The sequence below is a fragment of the Chiloscyllium plagiosum genome, unplaced genomic scaffold (genome assembly GCF_037043375.1).
Source record: "Chiloscyllium plagiosum isolate Xiang-an unplaced genomic scaffold, Cpla_swu_hap1 HiC_scaffold_18, whole genome shotgun sequence".
NCBI lineage: Eukaryota > Metazoa > Chordata > Chondrichthyes > Orectolobiformes > Hemiscylliidae > Chiloscyllium > Chiloscyllium plagiosum.
The window spans coordinates 7,393,272-7,417,064 of NW_028270156.1; the positions used below are offsets into that span (position 1 = coordinate 7,393,272).

A 23,793-nucleotide genomic window follows, 5' to 3' on the forward strand; every position below is an offset into this window, starting at 1 on the left:
TTGTTAGGCAGGGAAATCAAAAATTATTGAGCAAATGGAGGATTATTGAATTGCAAGCACAAACAGATCAGCCATGATCATTTTGAATGGTGTAGCAGAATCAAAGAGCTGAATGGCCTACCTATGTTCCCAAATACCATATTTGTATATCAATATCTGAAGGTTTCTGTCTGACTTGAAGGATTCTGGCGTTAGCTTTGTTTCAGTGTTTGCTGTCTGTCCCACTACTCCATGGATTGACAGTATGAACTGCTGTATTTTTATGGGCAAAATTAAATCAGTTACAGGTATTTAGACTCGTAAACAAAAGACTAGTAAGTGCCCTCATGATGGTGTAATTGCGGTTGAAGTGGGAATTTTAAGATTTCATACAAAGTAGTTATAGCAGGACTGAGACGAGAGTTTGCTAGGTGGTATTGTAAGACACATTTTTAACAAGCATGAGCCTTGAATACCCTAAGTGTTCTTGCACTCCTTAATGCCAGAATCAGCTTTGGGAGCAGACTCCCAAGAAGAGTTTGTACAGGAAGACAAACAGCTTCCTGTTGAAGGGATATGAAAAAGACTGAAGATGGAAGGTTTCTGTTTGTTTATGTTTCATTCTTGGACACTAATTTAGGCGTCTTGTATTACAAGATGGATAAAAGCCGATTTGGTTTTCTGTATGTATTGGATAGAGGTGGGACAAAGTTCGAACATAAGAACTAGGAGCAGGAGTAGGCCATCTGCCCCTTGAGCCTGCTCCGCCATTCAATAAGCTCATGGTTGACCTTTTTGTGGACTCAACTCCACTTACTCACCCTCTCACCATAACCCTTAATTCCTTTACTATTCAAAAATCTATCAATCTTTGTTTTAAAACCATTCAGTGAATTAGCCTCAACTGTTTCACTGGGCAGAGAATTCTACAGATCCATAACCCTTTGGGTGAAAAGGTTCTTCCTCAACTCAGTTATAACTCTGCTCACTCTTATTTTGAGGCTATGCTCCTAGTTCTAGTTCCACCAGCCATTGGAAACAACCACCCTGTTTCTAATCTATTCTCTTCATAATTTTATATGTATCTATAAGATCCCCTCATTTTTCTAAATTCCAAAGAGTACAGTTCCAGTCCACTCAACCACTCCTTAAAAACCAACCCTTTCAACTCCAGAATTAACATAGTGAATTTCCTCTGCACTCCTACACTGAGAGTGCATCCTTTCTGAAGTAAAGAAGCAAAACTGTGCACAGTGCCCCTGGTGTGGCCTCATCAGCACCCTATACAGCTGCAGCATTACCTCCCTGTTTTAAAACCCCATCCTTCTAACAATGAAGGACAATATTCCATTTGCCTTCTCAATTACCTGCTGCACCTGCAAATCAACATTTTGTGATTCATACACAATGACACCCTCTGTTTAGCCTCTCTCTGTGTCTCTCTCTGTCTCTCTGTCTATCCATCTATCTATCTCTTCAAGGTTATTTGAATAAACACCCAGTTAACCTACATACTGTAGTCCTCCTTTGATCTGTGTAGGAGACGACCCACAACACTGGAAAGCACGGTGGCACAGTGGTTCGCACTGCTGCCTCACAGCTTGAGAGACCTGGGTTCAATTCCCGCCTCAGGTGACTCTCTGTGTGGAGTTTGCACACGTTCTCCCCGTCTCTGCGTGGGTTTCCTTCGGGTGCTCCGGTTTCCTCCCACAGTCCAAAAATATGCAGGTTAGGCGAATTGGCCACGCTAAATTGCTTGTAGTGTTATGTGTAGGGGAATGGGTCTGGGTGGGTTGCGCTTCGGCGGGTCGGTGTGGACTTGTTGGGCCGAAGGGCCTGTTTCCACACTGTAGGTAATCTAATCTAATCTAAGTGTTGATGTCTACCAGTTGTGCTGTGCCACTGAAAGTTAGCTATTCCAGTTGTGACTCAGTGCTCCTTCAAATTGTAGGCTGATTCAGCAATTTTTTTGTTTAAAAACTGCCAAATTTAAATTTTAAAAATTCCTACTTCTCTGTTGTCCTGTTTGTTTTTCAGTTAAATCTTTCTTTTCCACTCTTCGTGTTGTCTGCCCTGTCTGACAGGATGGGACTCCCATGCTTCAGTGCCCTTACCTCAGCTGTGTTCTGGCAAAAGATTCTTTTGAGCTGAAGGATGTAGAGTCAAGAACTGGTTCACCGCAGAAATGCTGTTGGAAGTTGTGCATTAGTAGAATCTGACCCTTCATAACTCCTCGGGGAAATAATATTTTGTGAGCGGACGATACAAGTCCATCAAAATCTGAAAGATAGAGAGAAGCAAGCTATTTATTTCTCATTTGAAAGTTTTTGGCTGCACTGTGTCTACAAATGAACCAGAAGCTGCCGTTTTCAGACTCTATGGATTTTCTGAGACCGAAAATGTATGTCTCTTTGCAGATTCTGGACTTTATTTGATAGCTTTCCAAATATGCTTCAAGAATCTGACTGATCATAAAACACCTTGGGAATGACATACCAAATAAAAACTGATAACAATTCCCAGGGAAGATAATGAATTGCTTGTAGACTGGTGTTGGCACTGTCAACATGATGAACAGGTGCACGCTGTTCCAAGTCCTATGGCTCTGCTGCTGCTTAAAGCAGAACAACAATGCATGAAGGAGGCGATTTGAGCCATCTTGGTTCATCTGTCTGGAAACATCCTAATGAACCCCTGCCTCCAGAGGAGCAATCAATTCTTTTTCAACTGATTTCTTGTTTCTTTCTCTTGCATGATTGAATCAATCTAGCTTTATGTGAAGGCAAATGTAAAACCAGATATAGGAACAGAATTCTCCTGCCTTTTCCCTATGACCTTTGACCCCCTTACTGATCTATCTCTATCTGAAGTACAGTCGGTGACTTGGCCTCCACAATTGGTTGTGGAAATGACTTCCACAGATTCACCACCCTCTGGCTGAAGAAATTCCTCCTCATTTCAGTACTAAAGGGTGGTCCCTTTACTCTGAAGCTGTGGCCTCAGGTACTCGCCCCCTCCTATTGGTGGAAACGTCTTCCTCATGTCCAATCAATCCAGGCCTCCCAGCATTCTGTAAGTTTCAATCCGATCCTCCCATATCTTTCTAAACCCCATCGAGTACAGACCCAGAATCCTCAACCGCTCCTCATATGACAAGCCCTTCATTTCCGGGATCATTATTGTAGACCTCCTCTGGAACCCCCATAATGTCAGCAGATCCTTCCTTAGTGATGGGCCCAAAACTGCTTGCAGTATTCCAAATGTGGTCTGACCAGAGCCTTTCTAGCCTCAGCAGTATATTCATGCTCTTGTATTCTAGCCCTCTTGAAATGAATGCTAACATTGCATTGCCGGCTTCACTGCCAACTGAACCTGCATGTTGACCTTAAGAGAATCCTGAACTACAGCTCCTAAGTACCCTTGTTACTGGTTTGACCCTTAGTTCCGTTTCACCACTTCCCTGGATGAACACAGTCCCAACAACACTGAAGAACCCAAGTGCTATCTAGAACACAGCAACCCACTTGATTGCCTCTTAATCCACAGCCTTCAACATTCAATCCCCTCATCACCAATGCACTGGCAGCAGTGTGAACCGTTTGCTAGATGCACTGCAATAATTCAGCAAGGATATTTCAATATCATCTTCCAAACCCATGGTCTTTGCCATCTGAGCTGCTTCCATCATCCTGGACAATGTTGAACTTCTCGAGTGCTACTGGAGCTGCACTTCTCCAATCCATTGGCGAATATTCCATCCCACTCCTGACTTGTGCCTTGTGGATGATGAACAGGCTTTGGTTCCTGCTCTGATAATTACAATATTTATGTGGCTGGTTCAATTCCGTTTATGGTTAGCAGTAACCCCAGGATGTTGACAGTGGGAGATTCAGTGATATTAATTCCATTAATGTATTCATCACAATATTTATTAAAACTAAAAAAAATTGAAGGTAATTGGAATTTTTTTCTTTTGTAAGCAGGTTATTCAGTTCAACTGAAGATACTTTTTCTCACTGTAGAGTGGACCATCAGTTTGACATTATCCAAATAGTTCACAAGCATGGTAGGTCATTTCTCAGTTGAAACATAACACCGAAACCTTAGGGTCATTGTGTTTTCCACATTCAAACTGCTTTTTTTTTAAATTGGAAAACAATTAAGTATGATACCTATAATTTTTTAAGAACTTGAATATTTTGTCAATTGTGTATTTTAATGGTAACAGGAAGTATCTTTTTCAGGTCTCGATTGTTATGGGTTCATCAAGCTTGTCAATTTCATTAGAATCACAGTAAGTTTTGATGTCTGAAAAGTATTTTCTTTGTTTTTTTCAATCTAGTAATCAAACTATTGTGGTCTTCTCACAGTGCGCAAGGTGATATTAAAAGCCTTTAACTCCAGGAAAACAATAGTCAATGTGGATAAAATTTCCATTGAACACTGTGCAGGAACTGGAGATGGATGCTGGCAATTTATGAATCTTTCTACTGCAGTCTAATTTAAATTCCGAGTTGTATTAATCATTCTGTAATTCACTCCAAACAATTCTAATATTTAATGTCACTAATGTCACTATGTGAAATCTGGCAGGGATAATGTTTGGTGCTAACTATAAAGGAAACATAATAGAGGAATACATTTAATGCTTGGATCAGGAAGTCTTGTAGAATAGGAGTGACTGTGGGTACGTCTGTTTTGTAGAAACAATCCAACAAATACTTTATGGTGCCCAAAGATGTTTGTTTGTATACCTGCACATTTGTAGAAAATATAATTGCATTATAATTTGTCTTCATGAATAATGGCTGTCAGTGGTTTTGTTTCATTACCCAAGAACGGACACACTGTCTAGAGATGCACCTTCCAAAGCAGTACCACAGTGACTAGACTGGCACGGGGGGGGGGGGATGTGGGCATTGTCTTCGGAGGAGGTCCAATTCTTCTAACTTTCTACTGGTCAATCAATTCCAGTAACTTACAGAGACCTGTCGATACCATGATTTACTTACATGGCACTGCTAACTTAATATTGCAAGCAGATTTAAAAACTGCACATCTTGACAGAGCCAGCTTCACAAAACAATAAATTTTATATTTTAAAACACAAATGTTGGCTTAAATCTATGTAACAAAAGAATGGTTCCACCTCTTCAGTTCTCTGACCATTCAGTCTGGTTTATATTCCATCTTGATATCTGTATATCAGCTATGAGTTGGGCCGAAGAGCCTGTTTCCTGTGTATATGTAATAAAATCATAAATTTCTTGGAGAGGCATTGCAACTTGGAAATACATCTATTCTTTCATCTCATCCTTTTGGATGAGAATGCTGTGATGATTGAAGTGAAGAATGATAATATTAGGGAAATTTAATAAGGAGGGCAATAACCCCCTTTGAACGGAGTGAGATTGGATTGAACTGAGACGGCTTAATTGCAGTTAACATGGCTTAAAATTTTGCATTGTACAGTGATGCAAAGAGAATAATGGCTACAAACCGAGAATTCTGGTGGGAGTTCAGCAGGTCATGCAGCATCTGCAGAAAGATGTTAACACAAAACGTTAACTCTGTTTCTCTCTCCATGGACACTGCCAGACTCTCTGAATTTCTCCAGCATTCTCTGTGTATGTTTCAGATTTTCAGCCTCTGCGGTATGTTGCTTTTGTTGGAAAATGATAGCCACCGTTTGTTCCTTTTCACAGAATCCCTCTGCAGAATCTTTCCAATCCATAGTGGGCCACGTCCCTTGGGAGAGTGAAGAATATATGAAACCACCATCCACTGATGATCCTTTACTCCAGTTCGGTACAGATAATTTTTATTGTTTGTATTATGAAGAATTTGTATTTTCTCTGGTGTCTCCAAATTGCAAACCTCTTAGTTTGTAATAAGGATCATGACATGTGTGTCACATTTGTAAAATCGGTGCAAGATTGGTGTAAAAAACAGGAATTGCCTGAAAAGCTCAGCAGGTCTGGCAGCATTTGTGGAGAGAGATCAGGGTTAATCTTTCGGGTCGAGTGATCCTTCCTCAAAATTGAAGCCTTAACTAACGTCTCTCCACGGATGCTGCCAGACCTGCTGAGCTTTTCCAGCAATTCCTGTTTTTGTTTGTGATTTGCAGCATCCGCATCTCCTCCAGTTTTTGCAAGATTTGTATGACTGGGTGATTTTTCAAACACTCGCCACTGGGAATTTCTCTGTGGGTATAAACGCTGTCCTGGCCTCCACCTGTTTCAATTTTCAATGTTACTCTGCTTCTATTTTGTCCCCTTCCCCAGCTCCTTCTGAGGGTGATGACATATCATAGAGTCATAGAGATGTACAGCACAGAAACAGACTCTTCGGTCCAACTCGTCCATGCCGACCAGATATCCTAAATTAATCTAGTCCCATTTGCCAGCATCTACCTCATATCTCTCCAAACCCTTTCTATTCATATACCCATCTAGATGCCTTTTTAAATGTTGTAATTGTACCAGCCGCCTCCACTTCCTCTGGCAGCTCATTCCATACATGCAATACCCTCTGTGTGAAAACGTTGCCCCTTAGGTCCCTTTTAAATCTTTCCCCTCTCACCTTAAACCGATGCCCTTTGGTTTTAGATTCCCCCAGCTCAGGAAAAGTCCTGAATATTTATCCTATCTATACCCCTCATAATTTTATTTACCTCTATATAAATGTCAGAGGTAGTTTCTTTACTCAGAGTAGTAGGGGCGCAGAACACCCTGCCTGTAACAGTAGTAGACTCTCCAACTTTAAGCGCATTTCAATGGTCATTGGACAAACATATGGATGATGATGGAATAGTGTACTATAGGTGGACTTCAGTTGGTTCCACAGGTTGGCACAACATCGAGGGCCAAAGAACCTGTACTGCATTGTAATGTTCTATGTTCTGTAAGGTCACCCCTCAGCCTCTGATGCTCAATGGAAAATAACCCCAGCCTATTCAGCCTGTCCCTGTAGCTCAAACCCTCCAGGCCTGGCAATATCCTTGTAAATCTTTTCTGATCCCTTTCAAATTTCACAATATCGCTGTTAGGGTATTGTTATCTGGTGGGTGATCTTAGTCCTTCAGTGTTCTTGGTGACAGGTCATACTCTGTGTTTGGGCTTCCTGATGAGCTTTTGCCCAAAACTTCGATTCTCCTGCTCCTCGGATGCTGCCTGACCTGCTGTGCTTTTCTAGCATCACACTCTTGGCTTCCTGTTTCCAGACAAACAATTCTCCATTTTGCTGAGGGAGTTAATAAAACTGGCAGACAACACCAAGGGAGCTGGTCTGTCAGGAAATCATGAGTATTGAATATTGACCATTTTCAGGGAGGAGTTAGATATAGTCCTTATGGCTAAAGGCGCCAGTGGGTATGGGGGAGAAAGCAAGAACAGGAGAGTGAGTTGGATGATCAGCCATCACTATACTCAATGGCAAAGGCTAAATGGTCTACTCCTGTTATTATTTTCTGTTTCTGTGTCTTCAACTGACTGCACTTCAAAATTATACCATTTGTTTTAAAGCTGTCTGGTTTGTGCAAAGCATTTTGGGTGGAAGTTTATGGGAAGGATTGGTTGGGGGCCATACCAATTGGTCCCCTCTCAGAGTCATAAAGCATGGAAACAGACCCTTTGGTTCGACCAGTCCATACTGAACCTAATCCCAAAATAAACTAGCCCTACTGGCCTGCTCCTGTGCCATCCCCCTCCAAACCTTTCCTATTCATGTGCCTATCCAAATGTCTTTCAAATGTTGTAATTGTACCTGCGTCCACCACTTCCTCAGGAGTTCGTTCCACACACGAACCATCCTCTGTGTAAAACATTTGCCCCTCATGTCTTTTTTAACTCTCTCTCCTCATGCCTTCAACATATGTCTCTTGTCTTGAAATTCTCCCATTCTAGGGTTAATGGTAGTTGTTTTTTACCTATCTGTACCTCTCATAGGTGGCAGACAGGCCCAGAACAAGTGCACCCTGCCACCAAATCAGACTGTGCCTGGGCTAATTGGAAGCTCTGCCTCCGTGAGAAAGAGCATGGCAATGGGTGTTGCTGGGAGTGCAGGCAGACTTATGCAGGAGGCCCCATGGAGCTCAGGGTGTCTTAGGTTCTAGGGTCTGTGGAACTGAGGGCAGGCTTGGTGTTGGGGGGGTGGGCTCAGATGGAAAGACACATTCCGGTCTGACTCGTCTTGTAGATAATTTCTCACCAACTTGCTGAATGGAGATGGTCCAGAGGAGGTTTACAAGAATAATCCCGTAACAAAGGGCTTGTCATATGAGGAGAAGTTAAGGACTCTAGGTCTGTACTCGATTGAGTTTAAAAGGTTATGGTGGATCTGATTGAAACCTATCGAATATTGAGAGGCCTGAATAGTGTGGATGTGAAGAAAATGTTGCCACCATTCGGAGATGCTACGACCGGAGGGCACAGCCTCAGAGTGAAGGGACAAACCTTTAGAACAGAGACGGGGAAGAATTTCTCTAGTCAGAGGGTGGGGAATTTGTGGAACTTATTGATGCAGAGGGCTGTGGAGGCCAAGTCATTGAGTATATTTCATACAGAGGTAGATAGGTTCTTGATTGGTAAGGGGAGCAAGAGTTACAGGGAGAAGGCAGAGTAAGGGGGTTGAGAAACATCAGACAGGGTCGAGTGGTGGAGCAGACTCAATGGGCTGAATGGCCTAATTCTGCTCTTCTGTCTTGTGGTCAGAGATGATATTACATATGTCTGGAACAGGTTGGACTTGAACCTTGTCCTTCATGTCCAAACATAGGACACTACCACTGCACCACAGGAGCTGACCAATCTTGTTCACTTCAAAGTAGAGCTTCAATATGACCTGTTTGTAAATCTCCAAATATTAATTTTCTTGCTGGCCTTTCCTTCTGAAGTGAATTGTAAAGAATGCCCAGGCAGGAAAGAAGAGGGGTAACTGTCATTTTGACTGGTACCTCCAACGGACATGTTGCATTAACTAATGATACTCTTCCCTCTTGCTTTCCGCCAATTTAAATATAAGGAGTGAAGATATCATTCACTGTCTGAGGGAATAACAGCCTGTCCACTCTTACCCACCTGCCCCAACCATATAATGACAGGGGTAGCTACTTATTGAGGTCAGTTTAGGTTTTAACAAACTCCAATCTACCCTTGATTGTTAACTTACTGTAATAAGTCAGCGAGTCTGACTGGAAGGGAATCTAATTTATTGCTGAACACCAAAATGGAGCCATTACTCATGATGAGGTCAGCTTTCGAAATGTTTTTTAACTTAAGCTATGTTTCCAATCAACCTGTTCACAGAGATGTTATTACATATCTCTAGAGCAGGTGAGACTTGAACCCTGGTCTCCCAGTCTAGTATTAGGGACACTACCACTGCGCCACACGAGTGCCTGGGTCTGCTTTATTTTGTTTCTCTTTTAAATTATTTTTCTCATCAACCTGTTCACAAAGATGTGATTGCAAACTCCTGGAGGGGGCATGTAGTATCCATCCAGCGCTAAGTTTTCTTTGTCTTCCTGTAAGAGTGATGACTTCAAATGAAGAGAATCCAAGATTAAAGGGTAAATGTTACCAGTGAATAATATTAATGGTTTAATATTGTTCAGATATTTACTGCTGAAATAACTCCAGAGAGGCCGGTATCCCGTCACCAAATCCACGTGGAGTGTCCTTGACACTGACCCAGTTCCATCAGGGACAGCTCTGAGTGAGCAGAACCCCTGACACACCTGTTTATATCTGTCAGCCAGGGCTCCTTGACTGAACCAGATTAACAGCCTCAATCAGGGAACTCACATTCTATGAGGTCCACATGGCTGACCTTGTTACAATTGCTACAACTGCTTATACTACTCTTTGTGTCATAACCTTCAATCTAAAGTTGTGAAGGAATTTCCACAGTCTTTGTACAATATTCAAAGTTTGTGAGAAGATTTGTAGCTCGGGTGCTCGTTGTTGTGTTCTGTTTGCCGAGCTGGGAATTTATGTTGCAGACGTTTCGTCCCGTGTCTAGGTGACATCCTCAGTGTTTGGGAGCCTCCTGTGAAGCGCTTCTGTGATCTTTCCTCCGGCATTTGTAGTGGTTTGAATCTGTCGCTTCCGGTTGTCAGTTCCAGCTGTCCGCTGCAGTGGCCGGTATATTGGGTCCAGGTCGATGTGCTTATTGATTGAATCTGTGAATGAGTGCCATGTCTCTAGGAATTCCCTGGCTGTTCTCTGTTTGGCTTGTCCTATAATAGTAGTGTTGTCCCAGTCGAATTCATGTTGCTTGTCATCTGCGTGTGTGGCTACTAAGGATAGCTGGTCGTGTTGTTTCGTGACTAGTTGGTGTTCATGGATGTGGATCATTAGCTGTCTTCCTGTTTGTCCTATGTAGTGTTTTGTGCAGTCCTTGCATGGGATTTTGTACACTACATTGGTTTTGCTCATGCTGGGTATCGGGTCCTTCGTTCTGGTGAGTTGTTGTCTGAGAGTGGCTGTTGGTTTGTGTGCTGTTATGAGCTACTAAGTTATCCTTAGTAGCCACACACGCAGATGACAAGCATCATGAATTCGACTGGGACAACACTACTATTATAGGACAAGCCAAACAGAACAGCCAGGGAATTCCTAGAGGCATGGCATTCATCCACAGATTCAATCAATAAGCATATCGATCTGGACCCAATATACCGGCCACTGCAGTGGACAGCTGGAACTGACAACCGGAAGCGGCAGATTCAAACCACTATAAATACCGGAGGAAACATCACAGAAGTGCTTCACAGGAGGCTCCCAAGCACTGAGGATGTCACCTAGACAGGGGACGAAACGTCTGCAACACAAATTCCCAGCTTGGCAAACAGAACCATGACAACTTTGTACAATATTTCCCTCTCTCTCAAATGTGAGTATGTTTCTTTTTCACCTAAAGTACAAATAGAGGGGTGATAGATTTAAGACAAATATCAGAGGCAGGCTCTTTACTCGGAGAGTGGTCAAGTCGTGGAATGCCCTGTCTGCCAATATAGTTAACTCAGCCACATTAGGGAGGTTTAAACAATCCTTGGATAAGCACATGGATGTTGATGGGATAGCGTAGGGAGACGAGCTGAGAATAGTTCACGGGTCGGCACAACATCGTGAGCCAAAGGGCCTGTTCTGTGCTGTATTGTTCTATAAAGTTGCTGAATGGAAAGAAGGAAAATTCTCCAATCAAAACACAGCCTGCTGATGTTAATGTAGACACAATGGACTGAATGGCTTTTTTCTGCACTGTAACTGTTAGTTAATTTCAGCATCACTGACCACAATTGCCCTAGCCTGTGTACAGCACAATCCCTACCCCTACCAGAGGGGCCTAGGCTGTTGACCTGTTTAGCCTTTGTGCTGGCTGGGTTCACTCGATGACCCTACTCACCAGCTGTTGTCTTCACAGATGTCGATGAGTTCTGGGAATGTACAGAAACACAAACCTGTTCGCTCGAACCACTGGGTGTGGAGAGCCAGGAGCAAGCAGCACGGCTTCAGCATTTACACAGAGCTGAGAGGAGAGCTGAGGAGGCTGAGGCGGCGGTGGAAAGGATCATGGGAGACCTAGAGAAAATGCGGTATGTGACCTTTATTTATTTCAGAAAACTTTCTTCCTTTCCTGTTCCCCCTGACCTCTAGAGGTTACAAATCTGAATGGTACAACACCAAGGAGAGCACTATGGAATCCTGGGCGACAGCTGGAATTAGTTTCTGAATTCTTTAACAATAAAATAAAAGGCATCTGTGATGGGGGTGGAGGGTGGGCGGAGGTTTGTGGTTCTGCGAAAGGGCAGCTGATGGAATATAAAAAGTCAATTAATAAATGTGGAGTTTAAAGCTGGTCTTAATAATGGTGATGAAAATCCCAAGTGGTTCACTAATGTCTTTTAGGGAAGGAAACTGCCATCCTTACCTAGTCTGGCCTATATGTGACTCCTGACCCATAGAAATGTGGTTGATTCTTAACAGCCCTCTGAAATGAACCATGACAATTAAGGATGGGAGAGTTGAGGACCAGGGTGCATTGTCTCGGAATTGAGGGGCGTTGATTTAAGACTGAGATGAGGAGGAATTTAGTGTCTCAGAGGGTCTGGAACTCCTTGCCACAGAGAGCTGTAGGGGCAGAGTCCTTCTGTATATTTAAGGCTGAGATCGATAGATTCTTGATCAGTCGGGGAGTGAAGGTTACGAGGGAAGGGCAGGAAAGTGGATGTGAGGAATGTTGGATCAGCCATGGCCCTACTGAATGGTGCAGCAGGTTCAGTGGGCCAAATGACCTATGTCATTCCTATTTGTTATCGTCTTATGATGGGCCTTTCTAGTGACACCCCCGTCCCAGGAAAAAACAGCACAAAGGCATTGGAGAAACATTTAAAATTTTTAAAAAATGAGTGAAAAAAATCTTGGGATGAATGATCTTGAAGGAAGAATCCCTACTTTTAAAATAGGCTGTTTCATTGATTTTAATAGGATGCTGTGAAATCCTTGATGGAAACTGTGTTGGGCTGTGTGGCTAACTGAGTTGAGCACACGCTGGTAATATTGTAGCAGCTCAACCACACAGGGCCGAAGTTGTCGACATCCAGATAATGTTGCTTGTGAGTTTTACGTCCAGCAGTGGCTTCAGTTCATTTCAGTCAGGCAAAGTCAATCTTGGCAACCCTTTTAAATGAAACCTGCACTGTTAAGATGGCTCAAAGAACGTGTTAAACACTGTAGGTGCTGACCAGCTCTGTTTATGCAGTTCCCGATTCCAAAAATAAAGTTGAGTGAATTGCCTCGCTAAATGTGCATCACATCCGACATCGTACACTGGTAAAGTTCGCCGCCGCCCCACCACCGCCATCTTAAATATGATTTTGTGGCAAGCGAAACTGCACACGAGGCTTGATATAGTACAACCAATTTTTATGGCAGCTGTTGTATTGTGGTGGATTTGTTTGAATAGCTGCTTACATTACAATTAAAATCTGCACATCCATTGCCTGTATCCTGTGAGCAAACTTGATTAGAGTTAGAATTAGAATTCCTACAGTATGGAAACAGGTCCTTCGACCCAACAAGTCCACACCAAACCTCCAAAGTGTAGCCCACCCAGACCCATTCCCCTACATTTAACTCCTGACTAATGCACCCAACCTATGTATCCCTGAACATTGTGGACAATTTAATATGGTCAATCCACCTAACCTGCACATCTTTGGACTGTGGGAGGAAAATGGAGCACCCGGAGGAAATCCATGCAGACACAGGGAGAATGTGCACACTCTGCACAGACAGTTACGCGCACCCAGATCCCTGGCGCTGAGAGGCAGCAGTGCTAACCACTGAGCCACAGTGCCACCCCATCATTGGTCATGACTGGGAAATCTGCAATTTAGCTGTGAAACCAGCAGAGGGTGTCAGAGCGTTAAAAGGCTGGAAGTTTATTGGAAAAATTCTTTTGTTGTATAATTTTTTGTGGTTCATTGAGCGTGCCTCAAGGGTGTGTTTTAAATTGATTACAGACAATATGTGCAGGATTTCATGATAAATGCAGATGCCAGAGCTGGTACATCAACCACAAACACGATAGCAAACCTGCAGGAGGATGAAGACAGTGTCTACTTCAGCTCTTATGCGCATTATGGCATACATGAAGAAATGCTAAAGGTGAGGTTACATCAGTTAACCCTTCAAATGGGAACAAGCTGCAGCCCTTCTTAGGCTCCTACTATCAGTCACGATTGTTGCCTTTTTGACTCGATTGTGACTAATTAATTTTTCCCATTGTGTGTCCAAAGAATGTTTAAATCTGCTGCAGAGTAATGCCTGATTTTTATTTTGTGAGAGTTAGCCTTCATTGTCAGAAGCTTGCTGGAAGTAATCTTGCTTCTGCAGGCAGGATGTTTATTTTCAAAAAAAAAAGCATCAACTTTTTAAATCCAGGGCACAGTTCCAATTTCATTTGTACAGCATTTTTTTTAAAGTAACACCTTTCTTGCTTCCCATGTTGAATTGGATTAAAATTTGCAGGGATCTGTGAAATCACAAAATTGACAAACAAAATTACAACAGGGTGATCTGACACCAATCAGACTGTATTGACAATTGTATTGCAGCAGTTTGGCTAAAACTTGTGATGGAGGGAGTTATCAATACCTCAATTTCTTTGACCAGTTTTGCACCTTTACAAGAAAGGAGTACATTATATACTTTAAGATATGCTGAGGAGTTACAGATTATCATGGAATGTACGTCACCCATAGCACTCAACCTTAGCCCTAAAAACAATAATCCTTTGTGTCATTCCCTAACTGTCTTTCTGTTGTACAGACGTTTTGTTTAGGCTAAAATCTGCAGTTCGAAATATACAAGGAGCCATTAAGAAGTTTACTGAAGTTTTCTCAGACTTGTGGAATTTGTTTACATTCAGCCTGGTCCTGAAAGCTGTTTCTGATCTTTTGCCACAGTTCTTACACTGAACTATAACTTGAGAATTATCTCTCCACCCCCGAGGCCCCCAGCCTCATTCCTGATGAAGGACTTTTGCCTGAAACATCAATTCTTCTGCTCCTCTGATCTTTTGCCACAGTCCATTTACTGAACTATAACTTGAAAATTGGTCAATTTTTTCACATCATGCAATGTTAAATGTTCCCCACAGTGCCACACCAACCTTAATGATGGATAAGATGGAACAGCATATTTAATGGAGAAGTACTGCATTTTCATTATTTCTACAGCATTGTTGAACATTAAGGGATACAGAGTAAGGTTAAAAAGAATGCACCCTGATTGGTAGGATATGACATTGGCAGGAGAATTGACATTTCGGGCAAAGGCCCTTCATCAGGAATGATGCTGTGAGCCGAGCGGGTGGAGAGATAAATGACAAACCTGTTATCTCTCCACCCCCGAGGCCCCCAGCCTCATTCCTGATGAAGGGCTTTTGCCTGAAACATCAATTCTTCTGATCCTCGGATGCTGCCTGACCTGCCGTGCTTTTCCAGCACCACACTCTCGACTCTGATCTTCAGCATCTGCAGTCCTCACTTTCACATTGGGTTAAATTAAAACAAAGAACTGCAGATGCTGAAAATCTGAAACAAAAACCAATATTATTGGAAAAACTCAGCAGATCTGGCAGCATCTGTGGAGAAAGAAACAAAGTTAATGTTTCAAGTCCAGTGATCCTTCTAAGCTGAGGGTCAAGAAAACAACTTGATCTTATCCAGTCTCTCATCATCGTTGAAATGCTCCATCCCAGGCAACATCCTGGTGAATCTCCTCCACATCCTCCAGTACTGAATGAGCTGAACTTGCCCCAATTTGAATATCGAGAAAGGATGAAGCCATTATTTTCAGCCTCAGTTCCAAACTTCAGCTTCTAATCACTCAGTCCACCCTTTACTTTGTCAATAACCTGAGATTATACCGGTGTGTTTGGGAATTTGGTGTCACGTTTGATGTGCTGCTGGCCTTGAATTTATGCCGTTCTATTACTGTATATCTCCATTCCCTGAACCTCTCTCCCACACTCTCCTCTTTTATATCACTTCTTACCAACCTCTTTGCTTAAGCATTTGGACATTTGGTCTCACATGTGGCTTGGTATCATACTTTGTCTTACAATGTCCCTGTGAAATACATTAGGTTTTATAAGGTGCTGTATACGTTGTCGCTCAAGAAGTAAATGTGTAAGGTTAATCATACATTGACCATTCTCACAGTGAGTTGGTTACAAAACTAATAAGGGAAGTGAAGCATATCCTCAATTGTCCCCCAACCCCAGCACGTGGTATATTGCCTTTAGTTTGAGTCACTGAAACCCAGAGAGCATGTATTGGTCTTTGATGAACTTCAGCTCAGACCACGAGAAAAATGCCACGCTTGAATTGAGAAGACAGGTTGCTCTCTTCCCTTGGCCTGCTCCTTGTGCCATATCTTTCAACTGGGAATGCTATCGCCTCTGGACTCAACACTGACTTTTATCATTTTGGACCAGCATCCATTTTGTTCCAGAAACAGAAACAATTGCTGGAAAAGTTCAGCAGGTCTGGCAGCATCTGTGGGGAGAAACCAGAGTTAACGTTTTGGGTCTCGGAACTGACTAACTCTGATTTCTCTCCGCAGATGCTGCTGGAACTGCTGAGCTTTTCCAGCAATTTGTGTTTTTGTTTCTGATTTACAACATCCACAGTTGTTTCAGTTTTGATTCGTTTTGTTCCTTTCTCATTGCTTATTTTGTTTCTTTCAACCGGAAACACTCACCTGCTCCTTCCTTTCCTTGCTTTGTTTCCTTTCCTCCTTCCTTTCTCCCCAGCACCAAACCTATTGGCCCTGGAAGACTAATTTTCCTGCCATTCAATTTCTCCTGTCTTCCAACCTTTCACAGCCTTCCATTTTTGTCCTTGCCCTAATTATGTCTCTAACTCTTCCCACTTCTGATGAGAGTGCCACAGACATGAAACATGAGTTTTGTTTCTCTCCCTATTTGTTTGCTACCGAACATCAGAAAATAAAAGCAAGGAACAAGAATAGGCCACTTCGCCCTTTCAGCCTCCCTCGCCCTCCAATATCTGATCTAATTTTAACCTCAGCTCTACATTCCTACATATCCAGCCCCCCCCCCCCCCCCATATCTATCTATCTCTGCCTTAAAAATATTTAATGGGAGTTCTAAAGACGCTCAACCCTCTGAGAGAGAAGAAAACACGACCTGCTGAGTTTTTCTTTTCATCATTTTCTGTTTTTATTCTATCGATGTGGTCTGTAGTTTAGGGGTTAGAGGGATGTAGTGATTGGAACCAGGTGGACCTTGTTGACTACAAGCTCCTTGATTGCGATGGTCCTGGCCAACCAGTATAAATGGGGCATAGAATCTCGTCAATCTAGAGGTCTGACTTTGAGCTGCCTGGCCACTGTGCACTAGTGAATAAAGGGTGACAGGCTATTGGTCTCTGTGCAGTTACTTCAAGGGGTGAAAAATCAAGCAATTGTAAATGGAAAAACAAATTCGAGAGAGTGGCTGAGAAACTCTTTCCTTTATTGATGCAATCTGAACGCAGGCTTGGCGCTGTTTGGTATTGAAATTAAGGAGGAGCTTCTCCACACCACGGAATTGGAAATCTAGAACTCGTTTTCCAAAGAGCTCTTGCTGGTTCAGTTGGAATTTTCAAGATGAATTTGAACTGGCTAAGGGTGGAGAAGGACAAGGGAACATAGGACGGAGAGAGCATGGTCTGCCTTTGGCTGATATCTATCGCAGTGACAATTTCCTGCATTATCTTGATACCCTTTGTAGCAGCTAGAAAGCTTAGTGATTTCTGTCTCAAACATGCTCAACAATTGAGTTTCCCTGGCATTCTGGGGTAGAGAATTTCAAATGTTCACCGCCCTCCTCTTCTCAGTCTTAAATGGCCTGCCCTTTATTCTGAGACTTTATCCTTCTGAATCCACTCCTCACAGCCCAGGGGAGACACGTTTCCGACATCTATTCTGTCTATCCTTTGAACAATTTTTGAGGTTTCAACGAATCTCCTCTCATTTTTCTAAATTCCAGAGAATACAGGTCCAGCCTTCTCAGTCTCTCCTCAGAACAATCGTACCATGGCAGGATTCAGTCCAGTGAACCTTTGCACTACCCCAATGTCCATTAGACAGTAAGAAATAGGAACGGGAGTAGGCTGTTCAGCCCCGACGTCTCCTCTGCCTTGATTCCCCAACTGATCAAGAATCTGTCGATCTCCGCCTCAAACACGGATTAGGACTCTGCCCCACAGCCCAATGTGGGAAGGAGTTCCAAACACACTCAACCCTCTGAAAGATGGAATTGCATCTCATCTCAGTTTTAAATTGTCACCTGTTTATCCTGAGACTATATGCCCTCTCGTCTTAGACTCTCCCATGAGGGGAAACATCCTCTCAGCATTTGCACTGTCAAGCCTCCTAAGAATCCTGTACATTTCGGTGAGATCACCATGTCATTCTTCTTAACTTCAGTGAGTAGAGTCCCTAATTTGCTCATTAGATAAACCCTCCATACCAGGGATTATCCTTCTGAACCTTCACTGACCTGCCTACAGTGAAATGATATCTTCCCTTAAATGGACCAAAGCTGCTCACACTATCCCAGAAATGGTCTCCCCGACATCTTGTACAATTGCAGTAAGCCTTCCATATTCTTGTACTCTAAACCCTGTGAAATAAAGGCCAATATTCCATTGGCCTTCCTCATTACCTGCTGTATCTGTGTCCTAGCTTTCTCTGCCTTGTACCCTCCAGTTCCTTTGTATTGCAGCTTTTCTCCCTTAACTAATTTTCTGTTCTTTTGTTCTCCCTTCCAAAATGAACAACTTCACATTTACCCACTCCATTCTCCATTTACAAACTTTTTGCCGAGTTACTTCATCTATTATTATCTCTCTGGAAACTGTTTGTATCCTTGTTGCACCTTGCCTTTCCAGCTATTTTTGTGTTCTCTGCGAATTTAGCGACAGTATATTTGCTTTCTCCATGTCATTAATAAATGTTGGAAACAATTGTCGACCCAGTCTACTCCCTGTGGAACCCCAATGGTTACAGGTTGCCAATCCAAATAAGAACCCTTTATACTCACTCACTGATTCTTGCCTATTAACCAATTCTCTATTCAGGCCAATATACTACCTTGGACAGTGTGGGCTCTTACCTTAACACTTAACCTTTAGTGAGGTACTTTGATGAATGTCTCCTTGAAATCCACAATCAACACCGTTGCCGAAAGAAAGGGGACTGGACTGTACACATTACTCCACCTTAATAAAGTTCAATGCAATTGGAGCAAGACATTTTTACTTCTGTAATTGAATCCTCTGGTCATCAAGACCCACATGCCATGTGCTTTGTTAGTTGTTTGCTGCTCGCGAGCTCCCATTGACTCCTCAACAAGGACACCCCTGCCCCTATTGGACATTAACGTTTTCCAACTCTCATCATTTAAGAAATGCTCTGTATCTCCGTTTATCCAACCGAAGTGATAATCTCACACTTATCCAAATCGTATTCCACTCACTGAACCTGTGTAAACCCCTGGGAAACCTGTCTGTGTTAACCTCGCGACACCCATACTCCCATCCAGGTTTGTGTCACCTGCAAACTTGTAAATATTGTGTTTGGTTCCAAATCCACAGCATTGATTCTAATTCTGAGCAGTCAGTTGGGACAAATGCAGCTAAGTAGGGATGTGGTATAGATCAGTGACGTGAACGTACCTTAGGAGCAGGAGTAGGCCATTCGACTCCTTGAGCCTGCTCCATCATTCAGGCGGCACAGTGGCTCAGTAGTTAGCACTGCTGCCTCGATTCCAGCCTCGGGCAACTGTCTGTGTGAAATATGGACATTCTCCCAGAGTCTGCGTGGGTTTCCTTCGGGTGTTCCGGTTACCTCTGAAGATGTGCAGGTTAGGTGAATTGGCCATGCTAAATTGTCCATAGTGTCCAGGGATGTGTAGGTTAGGTGCATTAGGCAAAGGCAAATGTACAGTAGTAGGGTAGTGAAAGGGGTCTTACTCTTCAGAGGGCCGCTGTGGACTTGTTGGGCCGAAGGATTCTATGATTGTGGCCTTAACTTCTCGTTCCTGTTTACCACCAGTAACAGTTGATTCCTGACTATGAAGGATGCCAACTTTAAAGGTATTCCATTGTTCTGTCAAAGATATACAAGGATGTTGGAGGGTTTGAGCTACAGGGAGAGGCTGAATAGGCTGAGGCTATTTTCTCTTGAGTGTCGGAGGCTGAGGGGTGACCTTATAGAGTTTTATAAAATCATGAAGGACATGGATAGGATAAATAGACAAGGTCTTTTCCCCAGGCTCAAAAACTAGAGGGCATTGGTTTAAGGTGAGAGGTGTAAGATTTAAAAGAGACCTAATGGACAACTTTTTCACGCAGAGGGTGGTGCCTGTATGGAATGAGCTGCCAGAGGAAGTGGTGAAGACTGGTACAATTACAACATTTAAAAGGCATCTGGATGGGTATATGAATAGGATGGGTTTAGAAGGATATGGACCAAATGCTGGCAAATGGGACTAGATTAATTTAGGATATCTGGTTGGCATGGACGAGTTGGACCGACAGATCTGCTCCTGTGTTATACATCTCTATGACTCTTATGTCTCCCAAATTCTAATGTCTGTAAACTAAAGTATGTCCTAAATTCAACTGCCAGTGTTTTAGCCATAGTATTTTTCATACCTTAAGCACTGCTGTGCTGACACAGTATCATGTGCCACTCTCTGGGGAAGAAAATTCTGAAGATTCTTTACCATCTGAGGGAAATAAACCACAATGAAATTTAACCATGAATTAGGTTCAGGGGCTGAAGTATTTTTTTAACATAGTCTGTAAAGCGACCAAATGTATACATTTCTGTCTTCAGGGGATGGGGATGACATGAAATGGACTGTCTGTTGAGTTTTCTTTTATAAAGTGAAAAACAAATAACTTCAGAAGCACTGATGCTTAAAATCACATCAAGAGCTGTAATTGATGAAGTTCAGGCAGAGCTGATTATTGAGGACTCTTGGCTCTGTCAGTCCGATCACTTTCCAACCCAGTGCCTTGGTGATTGATACGGAGTCCTCTGGTTCTGGATGTCTGAGCAGGTTCAGCTGCCAAGTAGCTGCCTTGTGGGACTCTGTTAAAGATTGCAATGCCTGCTCTGAGTCTGGCTTCACTCACTGCCACAAGTTTACAATTCCGTTTTGGAGAGGCAGGAACATGGTGGTAATGTCGCTGGACGAGTAACCCAGATTCCCAGGTTAGTGTCACGAGGGACATGTCCCAATGTGGCAGATGATGAATCTTGAATTCAATAAAATCTGGAATTATAAACTAGTCTAATGTTGACCTTGTAACCACTTCTTTCCTTACCACCTAAGAGGAGGCGATGGAATACCTAGTGGTATTATCATGGAACTGTTAATTGAGATACCCAGGTAAAGTTCCGGGTAACCGGGTTCAAATCCAGACATGACAGATGGTGAAATTTGAATTCAATAAAAATCTGGAATTAAGAGTCTAATCATGGCCATGAATCCATTATTGATTGTCGGAAAAACCCATCAGGTTCAATGATGTCCTTTAGGGAAGGAAACTGCCCACGTGTGAGTCCAGACCCACAGCAATGTGGTTGACTCTTAACCTCAATCAGGAATGGACAATAAATACTGGTTTAGCCAGCAATGTCCTCATCCCCGAAATGAATGAATGCACAAAAAATGTTGATTATTGTAAAAACTTATTTGATTCTCTCTGCTGGCTGCACCCTCCAGCCAGCAATGAGATTGGGCTTCACCCAAAACGTCAAATCTCCTGCTCCTCGAATGCTGCCTGAACTGCTGTGCTTTTCCAGCACGACACTTTCGACTCTAATCTCCAGCATCTGCAGTCCTCACTTTCGCCTGACAATGAGGTAGACTCTTAACTGCCCTCTGGGCAATTAGGGATTGGCAATAGATACAAAGCTCATGTTTCTCGAGCATCTTTTTAAAAAAATCTGCCAGTCAAATTTGAATCAATTTTAACCTCTGTACTCAGTCTTACAGAGCAAGAATTCCTATTTTTAATTTCCCTCTCAAATGTTTCCAGTATTCTGCTCCTTTTAATTCTGACTGAAGGAGGCTTTCTGTTCGATTAGATTGTACGGTCAACCAAGGGACAAACATGCAAATCCTGAGCTATCAGTTAGGATGAATTTTTGACCTCTAAATGCATATGCAAAATAAAAATCTTCATGTTATTTGTATAATGAGGAGAAGGGAAGAAATTATGAATATTTTAACAGTGGATGCATTTTAAGATTGATCATTTAAGCTGTCTGTTTGCTTGTCTGTAAATTTGCAGGATAAAGTGCGGACTGAGAGCTACAGAGATTTCATGTACTGCAACCCCCATATTTTCAAGGACAAGGTAAGAACCACGTCACCAATGGTGCAGTTGCTGCAGTGTTTAGTAAGAAGCCTCCAGAGGTAGGCAATCACTAGCGATAGAATTTATCCCTGAAAGGATTTGATTCAATAGCCTCTGAGTTTATTACGGTATGGATGGGGTTTTTTTTTCAGCAAGTGGAGACTGGAGTGTGCTGATAACAGAAGTACAGATCTTTGTTGTCATTGTACAGTGCAGTATCCCATAACTGTTATCTGCTACATATAATGGGACAGCTGGGGGAAGCAATTTTGCGTTGTTTACTTGCACCTTGCTCGTAGAAGCTGGAATGTGCAGGGAAACGTAGGAATGCATTGGGCTGCAGTTTGTTTGGGTAACCACAAAGTGTAAAGAACACATTATATCCCCCTCATTTCATTTATTCCTGAAAACCCTTCAGTTCCCTCTTGAATGTATGAATGCTCTGTGCTTCCTCTGACTCCTTGGCTGTCCACGTTAGCCACCTTTTCCAGGTGAAGTACTTAAACATGAATCCTTTCCTCACCTTCCCTTTACTCAGTTATAGTCTGTGCTCCCTGAAATTAAAGTTATCTATATTTGGTTACTGATACCACAGCAAGACTTCACTTAAAGTTATGTCTGTGTTCCTGAAAGTAGCAACTTTTTAAGTGAAGAAACTTTAAGTGAATCATGTGCTCACATAGGAATCAGTGTTAAAGCCGGGGTTGGGTTTTGCCAGACATTTCTCGTCTGGGAAAGGCAAAGTTCATGTTGCAATACTATCCCCTCTTCAGGACTCTGGGTGGGTGTGGGGGAGCTGCAGATAAATGGGGTGGCTGGGGTGCAGAGTGGTGAAGTGGGGATAGGTGAAGAAGGGTAGAGGGTACGACCTGGTTGGTCAGTGGGAGAAATGAATCCGCTTGGTGGCTGGGAGCAGTGGAAGGGAGGGGAGGGGCTGGGAAGGGAGACGGGGAATGGGAAGGGAGGTTATTTGAAATTGGAAAACTCAGTAATGAGTCCTCTTGGCTGTAGACTGCCCAGGCAGAAGATTAAGTGTTGTTCCTCCAATAGGAGCTGTAGTTTGTTTTGGCAATGGAGGAGGCCAAGGATGGTCATGTTGGAAAGGGACTGGGAACGGGATTTGAAATGGGTGGTGACTGGGAGGTCAGGTTGGCCCCTATGGGCCCGGCTGTAATGCTCGATGAACTATTCCCTAAGTTTACGTTTGGACTCCCCGATGTAGAGAAGACCACACCGGGAACACCTGATGCAGTAAACTAGGTTGGAGGAGAGGCAGGTGAACCTCTGTCTCACCTGAAAGGACAGTTTGGGGCCCTGGGTAGAGGTGAGAGGGGTGGGGTACCGGCAGGTTTTGCATCTTTTCTGGTTGCAGGGGAAAATACCTGGGGATTCGGCAGTGGGGGTGGCGTGAACAGAGGACTGTTGGAGGGAATTGTCCTTGGGGAAGACAGAGTGGGGTGGGGTGGGGAAGATGTTCTTGGTGGTGGGGTCTAGTTGGAGTTGGTGCAAGTGTTTGATGCTAATGTGTTGGATGTGGAGACTAGTGGGGTGGTAGATGAGGACAGAGGGACTCTGTCTTTATTGCTGGGGGGATGGAATGGGGAATGGAGATGGTGCAGTGGAGGGCTGTCTGGATGATCGAGGGGGGAAAAGCACGTTGTTCAAAATAGGTGGACATCTGGGATGCTCATGAGTGGAATGTCTCCTCGTGCGAGCAGTTATGGAGGAGGCGGAGGAATTGGGAGAATGGGATGGAGTTTTTGCAGGACACTGGGTGGGAGGAGGTGTAGTCCAGGTAGTTATGGGAGTCTGTGGGCTTGTAGTAAAATTCCATCTGGAGACTGTTGCCGGAGATGGAGATGGTG

At 43.2% G+C, this 23,793-nt stretch overlaps 1 protein-coding gene across 2 annotated transcripts in view; it reads left to right on the forward strand.

Moving 5' to 3' along the window:
- prmt3 (protein arginine methyltransferase 3) overlaps positions 1-23,793 on the forward strand; it is a 194,297-nt gene that overhangs the window by 11,022 nt on the left and 159,482 nt on the right. For both annotated transcript variants that reach the window (XM_043705402.2, XM_043705398.2), the window contains exons 3-8: positions 3,963-4,045; positions 4,224-4,273; positions 5,685-5,787; positions 11,404-11,575; positions 13,505-13,649; positions 21,863-21,928. In XM_043705402.2, coding sequence (XP_043561337.2) covers positions 3,963-4,045; positions 4,224-4,273; positions 5,685-5,787; positions 11,404-11,575; positions 13,505-13,649; positions 21,863-21,928 — 619 coding nt within the window. The remainder of the gene's footprint in view (positions 1-3,962; positions 4,046-4,223; positions 4,274-5,684; positions 5,788-11,403; positions 11,576-13,504; positions 13,650-21,862; positions 21,929-23,793) is intronic.